Below are 16,462 nucleotides of genomic sequence, written 5' to 3'. Positions count from 1 at the left end.
GAAGGAATTCAAATCATTTGGATACAAAAGTCATATCAACAGGAAAATAGTTAGAGGGGGTTAGAAGTCACTTTCATTGGGACCTTTCTTTAGGATGGGATGTACCAATGCATGCTTCCGAGAAGAAGGAAAAGTTCTGTTTTTAAAAAGAAATGGGACAGATGCACTCACACAGACACAAGTTTGAATGCAAACTCTCAATACATATGGACAAATGCCATATAGTCCATAAGCCTTGTGTCCATAGAGAGAAATACATTTCAGGCAGTTTGAAGAAATATTACAGGGAGGGCCATAGGATTAATAAGAGAAGTATCAGGGGGTGAAGGAATGCTAAAGTCTTCCAAGGGGTGGAGGAATGTTAAAGCTATCCGAGGCACAGTTAGAGAAAGAAAAACCTAAGAAAGTAGCTTTCATAAGAGGAAAAGACAGCAACAGCATCATCAAAATGGAAGAGTGAAGGGAAGGTAGAGTGACAGAAGTTGTAAAAGATGCCTTAGGATAATGACCAATGAAATTTATCACTAGAGGAAGAGAAGAGGGTATTGCACTTTCTGTGGGTAAAGGATCATGCTTCCTTATGTTTTTACTCATTTTGATAAACTGACCACAGACATAGCAAAATGTGCCTGCTGGGTGCTTGCAGCCTCTAGATGCCATCTCAGAAAATGTATCCACTTAGGCAGCTATATCTAAACTGAACTGGCTCTTTTTCACCCCTTGCACCTTTCTCTTGACCTCCTGCCTCTTTTTTTTTTATACATCTCCCACTCATTTGCATTATTTCCCTGCAAAAATCGTCCAAATGCCTCTCTCTTCTCTTTCACTAATAATCTTACTTCTTCATCCCACCACTCACAACCCTTTCTAATCTGTCTACCTCCCATGCTCATGCCACAAGCATCTTTTGCACAAGCCATAACCGCTTCCCTAAATACATCCCATTCCTCCCCCACTCCCCTTACCTCCTTTGTTCTCACCTTTTTCCATTCTGTACTCAGTCTATCCTGGTACTTCCTTACACAAGTCTCCTTCCCAAGCTCACTTACTCTCACCACTCTCTTCACCACAACATTCTCTCTTCTTTTCTGATAACCTCTACAAATCTTCACCTTCGCCCCCACAAGATAATGATCAGACATCCCTCTAGTTGCACCTCTCAGCACATTAACATCCAAAAGTCTCTCTTTCATGCGCCTATCAATTAACACGTAATCCAATAACGCTCTCTGGCCTTCTCTCCTACTTACATATGTATACTTATTTATATCTCTTTTGTTAAAACAGGTATTCCCAATCACCAGTCCTTTTTCAGCACATAAATCTACAAGCTCTTCACAATTTCCATTTACAACACTGAACACCCCATGTACACCAATTACTCCCTCAACTGCCAGATTACTCACCTTTGCATTCAAATCACCCATCACTATAACCCGATCTCGTGCATCAAAACTACTTACACACTCATTCAGCTGCTCCCAAAACACTTGCCACTCGTGATCTTTCTTCTCATGCCCAGGTGCATATGCACCAATAATCACCCATCTCTCTCCATCAACTTTCAGTTTTACCCATATCAATCTAGAGTTTACTTTCTTACACTCTTATCACATATTCCCACCACCCCTGTTTCAGGAGTAGTGCTACTCCTTCCCTTGCTCTTGTCCTCTCACTAACCCCTGACTTTACTCCCAAGGCATTCCCAAACCACTCTACCCCTTTACCCTTGAGCTTCGTTTCACTCAGAGCCAAAACATCCAGGTTCCTTTCCTCAAACATACTACCTATCTCTCCTTTTTTCTCATCTTGGTTATATCCACACACATTTAGACACCCCAATCTGAGCCTTCGAGGAGGATGAGCATCCCCCACAAGACTCCTTCTTCTGTTTACCCTTTTAGAATGTTGAAATACAAGGAGAGGTGAGTTTCTAACACCCAGCTCCAATCCCCTTTAGTCGCCTTCTATGACGTGAGGAATGTGTGGGAATGCATGAGAAATACTTAGAAAAGCAAACGGATCTGCATGTAGCATTTATGGATCTTGAGAAGGAATATACAGAGTTGATAGAGATGCTCTGTGAAAGGTATCAAGAATATATGGTGTGGGAGGCAAGTTGTTAGAAGCAGTGAAAAGTTTTTATCGAGGATGTAAGGTATGTGTGCATGTAGGAAGAGAAAAAAGTGATTGGTTCTCAATGAATGTTGGTTTGCGGCAGGGGTGCATGATGTCTCCATGTTTGTTTACTTTGTTTATGGATAAGGTTGTTAGGGAGGTGAATGCAAGAGTTTTGGAAAAAAGGGGCAAGTACGCAGTCTGTTGTGGGTGAGAGAGCTTGGGAAGTGAGTCAGTTGTTGTTTGCTGATGATACAGCGCTGTTGGCTGATTCAAGTGAGAAACTGCAGAATATGACGAATTTGGTAAAGCTGAGAGTAAATGTGAATAAGAGCAAAGGTATTAGGTACAGTAAGGTTGGGGGACAAGTCAATTGGGAGGTAAGTTTGAATGGAGAAAAACTGGAGGAAGTGAAGTGCTTTAGATATCTGGGAGTGGATTTGGCAGCGGATGGAACCATGGAAGCGGAAGTGAATCATAGGGTGGGGGAGGGGGCGAAAGTTCTGGGAGCATTGAAAAACGTATGGAAGACGAGAACATTATTTTGGAAAGCAAAAATGGGTATGTTTGAAGGAATAGTAGTTCCAACAATGTTATATGGCTGCGAGGCATGGGCTATAGATAGAGTTGTGCGGAGGAGGGTGGATGTGCTAGAAATGAGATGTTTGAGGACAATATGTAGTGTGAGGTGGTTTGATCGAGTAAGTAATGAAAAGGTAAGAGAGATGTGTGGTAATAAAAAGAGTGTGGTTGAGAGAGCAGAAGAGGGTGTTTAGAAATGGTTTGGTCACATGGGGAGAATGAGTGAGGAAAGGCTGACCAAGAGGATATATGTGTCAGAGATGGAGGGAACGAGGAGAAGTGGGAGACCAAATTGGAGGTGGAAAGATGGAGTGAAAAAGATTTTGAGTGATCAGGCCCTGAACATGCAGGAGGGGGAAAGGCATGCAAGGATTAGAGTGAATTGGAATGATGTGGCATACTGGGGTCAACGTGCTGTCAATGGATTGAACCAGGGAATGTGAAGCATATGGGGTAAACCATGGAAAGTTTTGTGGGGCCTGGATGTGGAAAGGGAGCTGTGGTTTCGGTGCATTATACATGACAGCTTGAGACTGAGGGTGAACAAATGTGGCCTTTGCTGTCTTTTCCTAGCACTACCTCACGCACATGCAGGGGGAGGGGGTTGTCATTTCATGTGTGGTGGGGTGGCGACGGGAATGAATATGGGCAGACAGTATGAATTATGAATATGTGTATATATGTATATGTCTGTGTGTGTGTGTGTGTGTGTATGTGCGTGTGTGGACGTGTAAGTATATACATGTGTATGTGAGGGGTTGGGCCATCCGTTTGTTTGTTTCCTTGTGCTACCTCGCTAACACGGGAGACAGCTACAAAGTATAATAAATAAATATAAGATAGGGTTGTGTGGAGGAGTGTGGATGTGTTGGAAATGAAATGTTTGAGGACAAGATATGGTGTGAGGTGGTGTGATCAAGAAAGTAATGAAAGGGTAAGGGAGATGTGTGGAAATAATGAGTGTGGCTGAGACAGCAGCAGAGGGTGCGATGAGATGTTTTGGTCACATGGAGAGAATGAGTGAGGAAAGATTGGGAAACAGGATATATGTATCAGAGGTAGAGGGAACGAGGAGGAGCAGGAGACCAAATTGGAGGTGGAAGGATGGAGTGAAAAAGATTTTGAGCGATCGGGGCCTGAACATCCAAGAGATGAAAGGGGTGCAAGGAATAGAGTAAATTGGAACGATGTGGTATACCGGGTTGGCCATGCTGTCCATGGATTGAACCAGGGCATGTGAAGCTTCTGAGGTAAACCTTGGAAAGGTGTGTGGGGCCTGGATGTGGAAAGAGAACTATGGCTTCGGTGCATTACACATGACAGATAGAGACTGGGAGTGAAGAAATGTGGCCTTTCTGTCTTTTCCTGGTGCTACTTCGCAGAGGGGGGGGTGATGCTATTTTATGAGGGAAGGAAGCAAGTATGAATATGCATATGTGTATACATATGTATGTATATATTCGTTGAATTATATAGGTATGTATATGCTCGTGTGTGGGCGTTTTTGTATGTACATGTGTATGTGGGTGGGTTAGGCCATCTTTCACCTGTTTCCTTGCATTACCTCACTATCACAGGAAATGGCGATTAAGTATAATAACTATAATAATTTTTTTTTTTTTTTTTTGCTTTGTCGCTGTCTCCTGCGTTTGCGAGGTAGCGCAAGGAAACAGACGAAAGAAATGGCCCAACCCACCCCCATACACATGCCTTGATTCAATCCACTGACAGCACGTCAACCCTGGTATACCATATCGCTCCAATTCACAATATTCTTTGCCCTCCTTTCACCCTCCTGCATGTTCAGGCCCCGATCACACAAAATCTTTTTCACTCCATCTTTCCACCTCCAATTTGGTCTCCCTCTTCTCCTCGTTCCCTCCACCTCTGACACATATATCCTCTTGGTCAATCTTTCCTCACTCATTCTCTCCATGTGACCAAACCATTTCAAAACACCCTCTTCTGCTCTCTCAACCACGCTCTTTTTATTTCCACACATCTCTCTTACCCTTACGTTACTTACTCGATCAAACCACCTCACACCACACATTGTCCTCAAACATCTCATTTCCAGCACAACCATCCTCCTGCGCACAACTCTATCCATAGTCCATGCCTCGCAACCATACAACATTGTTGGAACCACTATTCCTTCAAACATACCCATTTTTGCTTTCCGAGATAATGTTCTCGACTTCCACATATTCTTCAAGGCTCCCAGAATTTTCGCCCCCTCCCCCACCCTATGATCCACTTCCGCTTCCATGGTTCCATCCGCTGCCACATCCACTCCCAGATATCTAAAACACTTCACTTCCTCCAGTTTTTCTCCATTCAAACTCACCTCCCAATTGAATTGACCCTCAACCCTACTGTACCTAATAACCTTGCTCTTATTCACATTTACTATTAACTTTCTTCTTTCACACACTTTACCAAACTCAGTCACCAGCTTCTGCAGTTTCTCACATGAATCAGCCACCAGCGCTGTATCATCAGCGAACAACAACTGACTCACTTCCCAAGCTCTCTCATCCCCAACAGACTTCATACTTGCCCCTCTTTCCATAACTCTTCCATTCACCTCCCTAACAACCCCATCCATAAACAAATTAAACAACCATGGAGACATCACACACCCCTGCCGCAAACCTACATTCACTGAGAACCAATCACTTTCCTCTCTTCCTACACGTACACATGCCTTACATCCTCGATAAAAACTTTTCACTGCTTCTAACAACTTGCCTCCCACACCATATATTCTTAATACCTTCCACAGAGCATCTCTATCAACTCTATCATATGCCTTCTCCAGATCCATAAATGCTACATACAAATCTATTTGCTTTTCTAAGTATTTCTCACATACATTCTTCAAAGCAAACACCTGATCCACACATCCTCCACCACTTGTGAAACCACACTGCTCTTCCCAAATCTGATGCTCTGTACATGCCTTCACCCTCTCAATCAATACCCTCCAATATAATTTACCAGGAATACTCAACAAACTTATACCTCTGTAATTTGAGCACTCACTCTTATCCCCTTTGCCTTTGTACAATGGCACTATGCACGCATTCCGCCAATCCTCAGGCACCTCACCATGAATCATACATACATTAAATAACCTTTCCAACCAGTCAACAATACAGTCACCCCCTTTTTTAATAGATTCCACTGCAATACCATCCAAACCTGCTGCCTTGCCGGCTTTCATCTTCCACAAAGCTTTTACTACCTCTTCTCTGTTTACCAAATCATTTTCCCTAACCCTCTCACTTTGCACACCACCTCGACCAAAACACCCTATATCTGCCACTCTATCATCAAACACATTCAACAAACCTTCAAGATATTCACTCCATCTCCTTCTCACATCATCACTACTTGTTATCACCTCCCCATTAGCCCCCTTCACTGAAGTTCCCATTTGCTCCCTTGTCTTATGCACTTTATTTACCTCCTTCCAGAACATCTTTTTATTCTCCCTAAAATTTAATGATACTCTCTCACCCCAACTCTCATTTGCCCTCTTTTTCACCTCTTGCACCTCTCTCTTGAACTCCCGCCTCTTTCTTTTATACATCTCCCACTCAATTTCATTTTTTCCTTGCAAAAATCGTCCATTTGCCTCTCTCTTCTCTTTCACTAATAATCTTACTTCTTCATCCCACCACTCACTACCCTTTCTAATCTGCCCACCTCCCACGCTTCTCATGCCACAAGCATCTTTTGCGCAAGCCATCACTGATTCCCTAAATACATCCCATTGCTACCCCACTCCCCTTATGTCCTTTGTTCTCACCTTTCTCCCTTCTGTACTCAGTCTCTCCTGGTACTTCCTCACACGTCTCCTTCCCAAGCTCACTTACTCTCACCATCCTCTTCACCCCAACATTCTCTCTTCTTTTCTGAAAACCCATACAAATCTTCACCTTCGCCTCCACGAGATAATGATCAGACATCCCTCCAGTTGCACCTCTCAGCACATTAACATCCAAAAGTCTCTTTCACGTGCCTGTCAACTAACACGTAATCCAATAATGCTCTCTGGCCATCTCTCCTACTTACATACGTATACTTATGTATATCTTGCTTTTTAAACCAGGTATTCCCAATCACCAGTCCTTTTTCAGCACATAAATCTACAAGCTCTTCACCATTTCCATTTACAACACTGAACACCCCATGTATACCAATTATTCCCTCAACTGCCACATTACTCACCTTTGCATTCAAATCACCCATCACTATAACCCGGTCTTGTGCATCAAAACCACTAACACACTCATTCAGCTGCTCCCAAAACACTTGCCTCTCATGATATTTCTTCTCATGCCCAGGTGCATATGCACCAATAATCACCCCTCTCTCTCTCCATCAACTTTCAGTTTTACCCATATTAATCTAGAATTTACTTTCTTACATTCTATTACATACTCCCACTACTCATTTCAGGAGTAGTGCTACTCCTTCTCTTGCTCTTGTCCTCTCACTAACCCCTGACTTTACTCCCAAGACATTCCCAAACCACTCTTCCCCTTTACCCTTGAGCTTCATTTCACTCAGCGCCAAAACATCCAGGTTCCTTTCCTCAAACATACTACCTATCTCTCCTTTCTTCACATCTTGGTTACATCCACACACATTTAGACACCCCAATCTGAGCCTTCGAGGAGGATGAGCACTCCCCGCAAGACTCCTTCTTCTGTTTCCCATTTTAGAAAGTTAAAATACAAGGAGGGGAGGATTTCTGGCCCCCGCTCCCATCCCCTCTAGTCGCCTTCTACGACATGTGAGGAATGTGTGGGAAGTATTCTTTTTCCCCTATCCCCTGGGATAATATACATATATATCATATTTATTTTTTCATTTTGCTTTGTCGCTGTCTCCCGCGTTTGCGAGGTAGCGCAAGGAAACAGACAAAAGAAATGGCCCAACCCACACCCATACACAATGTATACACACACACACGTCCACACACACAAATATACATACCTATACATCTCAATGTGCACATATATATACATACACAGACACATACATATATACCCATGCACACAATTCACACTGTCTGCCCCCATTCACTCCCATCGCCACCTCACCACACATGGAATACCATCCCCCTCCCCCCTCATGTGTGCGAGGTAGCATTAGGAAAAGACAACAAAGGCCCCATTCGTTCACACTCAGTCTCTAGCTGCCGCGCAATAATGCCCGAAACCACAGCTCCCTTTCCACATCCAGGCCCCACACAACTTTCCATGGTTTACCCCAGACTCTTCATATGCCCTGATTCAATCCACTGACAGCACGTCAACCCCGGTATACCACATCGATCCAATTCACTCTATTCCTTGCCCTCCTTTCACCCTCCTGCATGTTCAGGCCCCGATCACTCAAAATCTTTTTCACTCCATCTTTCCACCTCCAATTTGGTCTCCCACTTCTCCTCGTTCCCTCCACCTCCGACACATATATCCTCTTGGTCAATCTTTCCTCACTCATTCTCTCCATGTGCCCAAACCATTTCAAAACACCCTCTTCTGCTCTCTCAACCACGCTCTTTTTATTTCCACACATCTCTCTTACCCTTACATTACTTACTCGATCAAACCACCTCACACCACACATTGTCCTCAAACATCTCATTTCCAGCACATCCACCCTCCTGTGCACAACTCTATCCATAGCCCATGCCTCGCAACCATACAACATTGTTGGAACCACTATTCCTTCAAACATACCCATTTTTGCTTTCCGAGATAATGTTCTCGACTTCCACACATTTTTCAAGGCTCCCAGGATTTTCGCCCCCTCCCCCACCCTATGATTCACTTCCGCTTCCATGTTTCCATCCGCTGCCAGATCCACTCCCAGATATCTAAAACACTTTACTTCCTCCAGTTTTTCTCCATTCAAACTTACCTTCCAATTGACTTGACCCTCAACCCTACTGTACCTAATAACATTGCTCTTATTCACATTTACTCTTAAACTTTCTTCTTTCACACCCTTTACCAAACTCAGTCACCAGCTTCTGCAGTTTCTCACATGAATCAGCCACCAGCGCTGTATCATCAGCAAACAACAACTGACTCACTTCCCAAGCTCTCTCATCCACAACAGACTTCATACTTGCCCCTCTTTCCATAACTCTTCCATTCACCTCCCTAACAACCCCATCCATAAACAAATTAAACAACCATGGAGACATCACACACCCCTGCCGCAAACCTACATTCACTGAGAACCAATCACTTTCCTCTCTTCCTACACGTACACATGCCTTACATCCTCGATAAAAACTTTTCACTGCTTCTAACAACTTGCCTCCCACACCATATATTCTTAATACCTTCCACAGAGCATCTCTATCAACTCTATCATATGCCTTCTCCAGATCCATAAATGCTACATACAAATCCATTTGCTTTTCTAAGTATTTCTCACATACATTCTTCAAAGCAAACACCTGATCCACACATCCTCTACCACTTCTGAAACCACACTGCTCTTCCCAAATCTGATGCTCTGTACATGCCTTCACCCTCTCAATCAATACCCTCCCATATAATTTACCAGGAATACTCAACAAACTTATACCTCTGTAATTTGAGCACTCACTCTTATCCCCTTTGCCTTTGTACAATGGCACTATGCACGCATTCCGCCAATCCTCAGGCACCTCACCATGAGTCGTACATACATTAAATATTAACCTTGCCAACCAGTCAACAATACAGTCACTCCCTTTTTTAATAAATTCCACTGCAATACCATCCAAACCTGCTGCCTTGCTGGCTTTCATCTTCCGCAAAGCTTTTACTACCTCTTCTCTGTTTACCAAATCATTTTCCCTAACCCTCTCAGTTTGCATAGCACCTCGACCAAAACACCCTATATCTGCCTCTCTATCATCAAACACATTCAACAAACCTTCATAATATTCACTCCATCTCCTTCTCACATCACCACTACTTGTTATCACCTCCCCATTTGCGCCCTTCACTGAAGTTCCCATTTGCTCCCTTGTCTTACGCACTTTATTTACCTCCTTCCAGAACATCTTTTTATTCTCCCTAAAATTTAATGATACTCTCTCACCCCAACTCTCATTTGCCCTCTTTTTCACCTCTTGCACCTTTCTCTTGACCTCCTGCCTCTTTCTTTTATACATCTCCCACTCAATTGCATTTTTTCCCTGCAAGAATCATCCAAATGCCTCTCTCTTCTCTTTCACTAATAATCTTACTTCTTCATCCCACCACTCACTACCCTTTCTAATCAACCCACCTTCCACTCTTCTCATGCCACAAGCATCTTTTGTGCAATCCATCACTGATTCCCTAAATACATCCCATTCCTCCCCCACTCCCCTTACTTCCATTGTTCTCACCTTTTTCCATTCTGTACTCAGTCTCTCCTGGTACTTCCTCACACAAGTCTCCTTCCCAAGCTCACTTACTCTCACCACCCTCTTCACCCCAACATTCACTCTTCTTTTCTGAAAAACCCATACAAATCTTCACCTTAGCCTCCACAAGATAATGATCAGACATCCCTCCAGTTGCACCTCTCAGCAAATTAACATCCAAAAGTCTCTCTTTCGTGCGCCTGTCAATTAACACATAATCCAATAACGCTCTCTGGCAATCTCTCCTACTTACATACGTATACTTATGTATATCTCGCTTTTTAAACCAGGTATTCCCAATCACCAGTCCTTTTTCAGCACATAAATCTACAAGCTCTTCACCATTTCCATTTACAACACTGAACACCCCATGTATACCAATTATTCCCTCAACTGCCACATTACTCACCTTTGCATTCAAATCACCCATCACTATAACCCGGTCTCGTGCATCAAAACCACTAACACACTCATTCAGCTGCTCCCAAAACACTTGCCTCTCATGGTCTTTCTTCTCATGCCCAGGTGCATATGCACCAATAATCACCCATCTCTCTCCATCAACTTTCAGTTTTACCCATATTAATCTAGAATTTACTTTCTTACATTCTGTCATATACTCCCACAACTCCTGTTTCAGGAGTACTGCTACTCCTTCCCTTGCTCTTGTCCTCTCACAAACCCCTGACTTTACTCCCAAGACATTCCCAAACCACTCTTCCCCTTTACCCTTGAGCTTCGTTTCACTCAGAGCCAAAACATCCAGGTTCCTTTCCTCAAACATACTACCTATCTCTCCTTTTTTCACATCTTGGTTACATTCACACACATTTAGACACCCCAGTCTGAGCCTTCGAGGAGGATGAGCACTCCCCGCGTGACTCCTTCTTCTGTTTCCCATTTTAGAAAGTTAAAAATACAGCTAGAGAGCTGTTTCTTATACTATGGAAGGGAACTACTAATTTCTAATCCACTTCTATTCACAAAAATTTTGCAAAACTTCTTGAAACCTCAGGAGGGCCTAGCCTAGGAGTAGGATCAGCCTGGTTACACAAGCTAAAGATGTGATCGCACAGTAAGACCGACCTTGCAACAGTTTATTCAGTCATTTCTGTGAAATGGTTGGAAATTGACCTATGTCCAACTTACTTTACACACTGCTTTAGTACTTGGGTGCATGATGAGAACCTACACTATATTTTGAAAAATGCAACCCTGTGAATTTCCCATACATTACATACACAATACATGAACATACGACCAGAATCTTTAAAAATGTATTTGTGTAATGGTATAGATAATTTCAGAGATCCACTGCACTTTGCATATTGTAAAAATATGAGTGTGCAGGAAGTAAGTTTGACTTTTATGAATGAGATCAGCAAACATTTACACAGACATAACTTACAAGCAAAATCTTTTACATTGATTTTAGCTCTGCCTTTTATACAATCCAGCCACATATTTTGTTATATAAATTATTGGGGATGGATGTACACTGCATCTTACTGAGATGGATATTCAGCTTTTTAACACAGAAGCCACACTATACCAAGGTAGATAATGCTAAGTTCAACATAATTTTTACCGATACATGTGCACCCCAGGGATGCGCATCACTCCCACTTCTTCAGTTTGCATACTGTTGACTGCAGAAGTGTTTATAGCTACTGCACTATTCCAAAATATGCTGATGATACAGTAATCATACGAAAAATTGCAAATGATAATTGTACTGATTACACTGCACAGGTCAGTTGCTCTGTTAAGTGGTGTAAAACAAATCATCTGCATCTGACTGTAAAGAAATCTAAAGAGATGACAATAGATTTTTGTACAAAAAAGTACATGTACCAAACTTAATTACAATTGAAGACGAATATGTAGAAAGAGTGAGTCAGTCCAAGTATCTAGGCTTTATAACAGATGACCAGTTAAAAGGTGGTGCAAATACTGATATAGTGTATAAGAAATGTAATCAAAGATTGCACTTTGTACATATCTTAAATAGTAAACATATAGACAATGCATTGATTAATCGTTTTTATAGATCAACTGTAGAATCAATTTTATGTTTTTTAGTTACTGCCTGATATGGCAAGCTAAACAGTAAAAATAAAAATAAACTTGAGAAAATTGTTAAGAAAGCTCAGAAATCATATTGGGTGCAAACACTAAAACATTAGATATGCTGTATTAGGAATGTGCAAAGAAGCAGGCGAAGATCAAGCAAGATGCAACCCATCCTCTACACCAATACTATGTATTTCTAAGGTCAGGAAGAAGACTGTCTCTGCCTATCCAGCACAATGATAGATTCAAGAAATCATTTGTACCAAAAAGCATGCTATTGTTTAACCATCTAAAGACAATGTAACTCCTTTGTGATATAGCTTCTTAGTAAAATAGGTGATTCTTTAAGTGGTACTTTCATGTGATATTTCATCATTTTCATTTTATAATTCTTATACTTTCTAACCTTAAATTGAGCTTCTAGCCATAAATAATTTCATTTTGTATTAAGTATACAATTTGACAATACAGTCATCTTATTTCATTTTACTAAGAAAAATCATACAGACACATTTACTTAAGAAAAAATAAATAAATACGGCAAAAACATAATGGCTGGCAGCTCTGTATACAGTAATACAGCACCTAAAGAAATCTACACAATGACTTTGACAAATGACATTCACTCTTCAAAATGCACAATTGCAGTAGCTCTAAATCACTTGATGGGGCACAGCCTTAGGACCATACTGAGGACCTCAGCAGACCACCAAACCCTCAACTTTATACCTTTTTGCAAGGTGGGGTGGGGTGTATTTTTTTTTTTTTTTTGGGGGGGGACTACTTAGAATAAAATTCAACCTTGAGGCATGACTTACCCATAAAAATTAGAGGTTGACAGCTGAGAAGTAGTACTAATCACAGTTCCAGAAGCACCCATCATCTCAGGCTGAATTACTGCAAATTCTGGATGCTCCTTAAGCCAGTCCTTCAACTGTCCGAGTGTTGGAGCCCCTGCACCTATGCATGAATGTATATCATTATCATCATCATTATTATCCTCATTATTATTATTATTATTATTATTATTATCATTATTATTATGTTAATAATACTGATATTATTATCGTCATTCATTCATTTTAAATGCTTGCCTTTTCCCACATTCCTGCATTCACACATCTCCAGTCTCTAGCTGTTATGAGCAATGCATCGAAATCACATCCCCCTATCCACAACCACAACCCAGACACCTTTCCATGATTTCCTCTTGTTGTGTTACATGCCTTGGTTCAGTTCAATGACAAGTTAACCCTTGTTTACCACATCATTCCAATTCACTCTATCCCATGCATAACTTTCACCCTCCTATTATTCACACCCAGATCACTCAAAATCTTTTAAACTCCTTGCTCTCATTTACAAGTTGGTCTACCCCTTTTTTCTTGTCCCCCTCCACTTCAGACACATATATATCCTCTTTGTCAACCTTTCCTCACTCATTCTCTCCAAATGTCCAAACGATTTTGGCAATCCTCTTCTTCTCTCTCAACCATACTCCTCTTATTACCACACCTCTCTCTTACCACCTCACACTACATACATATTGTCTTAAAACATTTCACTTCCAACCCATCCACCCTTCTTAGGACATCCTCATCTATAGTTGATATCTCCCATCCATACAACATTGTTGAGGCTAGTATACCTTCAAACATACTCATTTCTGCCCTACCAGATAATGACCTCTCTTTCCACATATTCTTCAAAGCTCTCAGTAGCTTCACCCACTTACTTCTGCTTCCATAGTTCCATTTGTCTCAATGTCCACTCCCAGGTATCAAAAAACACTTCACTTCCTCCAAATTTTCTCCATTCACACTCACCTCAACCAATATGTCTCTCTACCCTCTCAACTTCCTCCTTTCACACACTCTTCAAAAATCAGTTACCAACTTCTGCATTTCTCTCTTGAATCTGCCACCTGTGCTGTCTCAGGCCCCCTCATCCTCTACATACAACATATTTGCCCTTCTCTCCAAGACTCTTACACTTGCCTCCCTCATCACCCCATCCATAAGCAAATTAAACAGACATGGTGGCATTACAAACCCCTTCCCCAAACCAACATTCACTTGCAACCATTCGCTCTCCTCTCTTCCTAATCATACAGTTGCCTTACTCCCTTGATAAAAACTTCTCACAGCTTCTATAGGCTTTCCTATATTCATAACATCTTCCACAAGGCATCTCTATCAACTCTATCATATGCTTTCTCCAGATCCACATGCAACACATACAAATCCTTCTGATCCACATATCCTGTACTATTTCTGAAATTGAAATGTTCCTTCCTATTTTGAGGCTCTGTGCATGCCTTTACCCATTCAACCACTACTCTCTCATGTAATGTACCAGTTAAACACAAAAAACTTATATCTCTGTAGTCAAAACACTCACCTTTGTCCTCCTTGCCTTTATACGATGGAACTATACATGAATTCCACCAATCATCAGGCGCTTCATCAAGATACTTACATACAACATAAATACTAACTAACCACTCAACAACAAAGTCACGTCCTTTCTTGTAATAATCAACTGTAATACCATCTATTCCAGCTGCTTTGCCACAGTATCTTTTGTGAGGCTTTCACCACCTCTTCTCTCTTCACAACAACACTCTCCAAGACTCAGTTCACTTATCACCCTAACCTAAACACCCTACAGTTGCCAACATATCATCAAACACATTCAACAACCCTTCAAAATACTCACCTCATCCCTACCAGTTACAATTTACCTATTTGCCCCTTCACTGATGTTTCCAATTGTTCTAATTTTTTTCTACTATTAACCTCCAACCAAAACATCTTAATTTCCCTTAAGTTTGCAAATACTTGCTCACCCCACTTCTCAGTTGCCCTCTTTTCAACCCCTAAACCTTCCTCTTGATCTAGTGCCACTTTCTCTCAAACATCTCTCAATAACTTATACACTTTCCTTTAAGTACTGTCCATATACCAGTTTTTTCTCTTTGACTAGAAATTTCAACTTCATCCCTTCACCACTCATTACCCCACCTCACCTGCCCATCTCCCTCCTTATGTTTATTTATACTTATTATACTTTGTCGCTGTCTCCCGTGTTAGCCAGGTAGCTCAAGGAAACAGATGAAAGAATGGCCCAACCCACCCACGTGCACATCCACACGTCCACACATGCACATATGCATACCTATACATTTCAACATATACATATATACACTTTTTTTTTTTTTTTTGCTTTGTCGCTGTCTCCCGCGTTTGCGAGGTAGCGCAAGGAAACAGACGAAAGAAATGGCCCAACCCACCCCCATACACATGTATATACATACACGTCCACACACGCAAATAGACATACCTACACAGCTTTCCATGGTTCACCCCAGACGCTCCACATGCCCTGATTCAATCCACTGACAGCACGTCAACCCCGGTACACCACATCAATCCAATTCACTCTATTCCTTGCCCGCCTTTCACCCTCCTGCATGTTCAGGCCCAGATCACACAAAATCTTTTTCACTCCATCTTTCCACCTCCAATTTGGTCTCCCACTTCTCCTCGTTCCCTCCACCTCCGACACATATATCCTCTTGGTCAATCTTTCCTCACTCAATTCTCTCCATGTGCCCAAACCATTTCAAAACACCCTCTTCTGCTCTCTCAACCACGCTCTTTTTATTTCCACACATCTCTCTTACCCTTACGTTACTTACTCGATCAAACCACCTCACACCACACACTGTCCTCAAACATCTCATTTCCAGCACATCCACCCTCCTGCGCACAACTCTATCCATAGCCCAAGCCTCGCAACAACACAACATTGTTGGAACCACTATTCCTTCAAACATACCCATTTTTGCTTTCCGAGATAATGTTCTCGACTTCCACACATTCTTCAAGGCTCCCAGGATTTTCGCCCCTTCCCCCACCCTATGATCCACTTCCGCTTCCATGGTTCCATCAGCTGCCAGATCCACTCCCAGATATCTAAAACACTTTAATTCCTCCAGTTTTTCTCCATTCAAACTTACCTCCCAATTGACTTGACCCTCAACCCTACTGTACCTAATTACCTTGCTCTTATTCACATTTACTCTTAACTTTCTTCTTTCACACACTTTACCAAACTCAGTCACCAGCTTCTGCAGTTTCTCAAATGAATCAGCCACCAGCGCTGTATCATCAGCAAACAACAACTGACTCACTTCCCAAGCTCTCTCATCCCCAACAGACTTCATACTTGCCCCTCTTTCCAAAACTCTTGCATTCACCT

The 16,462-nt window shown here is 41.9% G+C and overlaps 1 protein-coding gene across 3 annotated transcripts in view; it reads right to left on the bottom strand.

Annotated features, from left to right (window-relative positions):
• pps (protein partner of snf) overlaps positions 1–16,462 on the bottom strand; it is a 424,574-nt gene that overhangs the window by 106,208 nt on the left and 301,904 nt on the right. For all 3 annotated transcript variants that reach the window (XM_071664264.1, XM_071664265.1, XM_071664266.1), the window contains one exon: positions 13,018–13,159. In XM_071664264.1, coding sequence (XP_071520365.1) covers positions 13,018–13,159 — 142 coding nt within the window. The remainder of the gene's footprint in view (positions 1–13,017; positions 13,160–16,462) is intronic.

This window comes from Panulirus ornatus, chromosome 8, assembly GCF_036320965.1.
Source record: "Panulirus ornatus isolate Po-2019 chromosome 8, ASM3632096v1, whole genome shotgun sequence".
In the NCBI taxonomy this organism is placed as follows: domain Eukaryota; kingdom Metazoa; phylum Arthropoda; class Malacostraca; order Decapoda; family Palinuridae; genus Panulirus; species Panulirus ornatus.
Note: the sequence above shows the minus strand (reverse complement) of the source record. Positions and strands in the feature narration are given on the sequence as shown.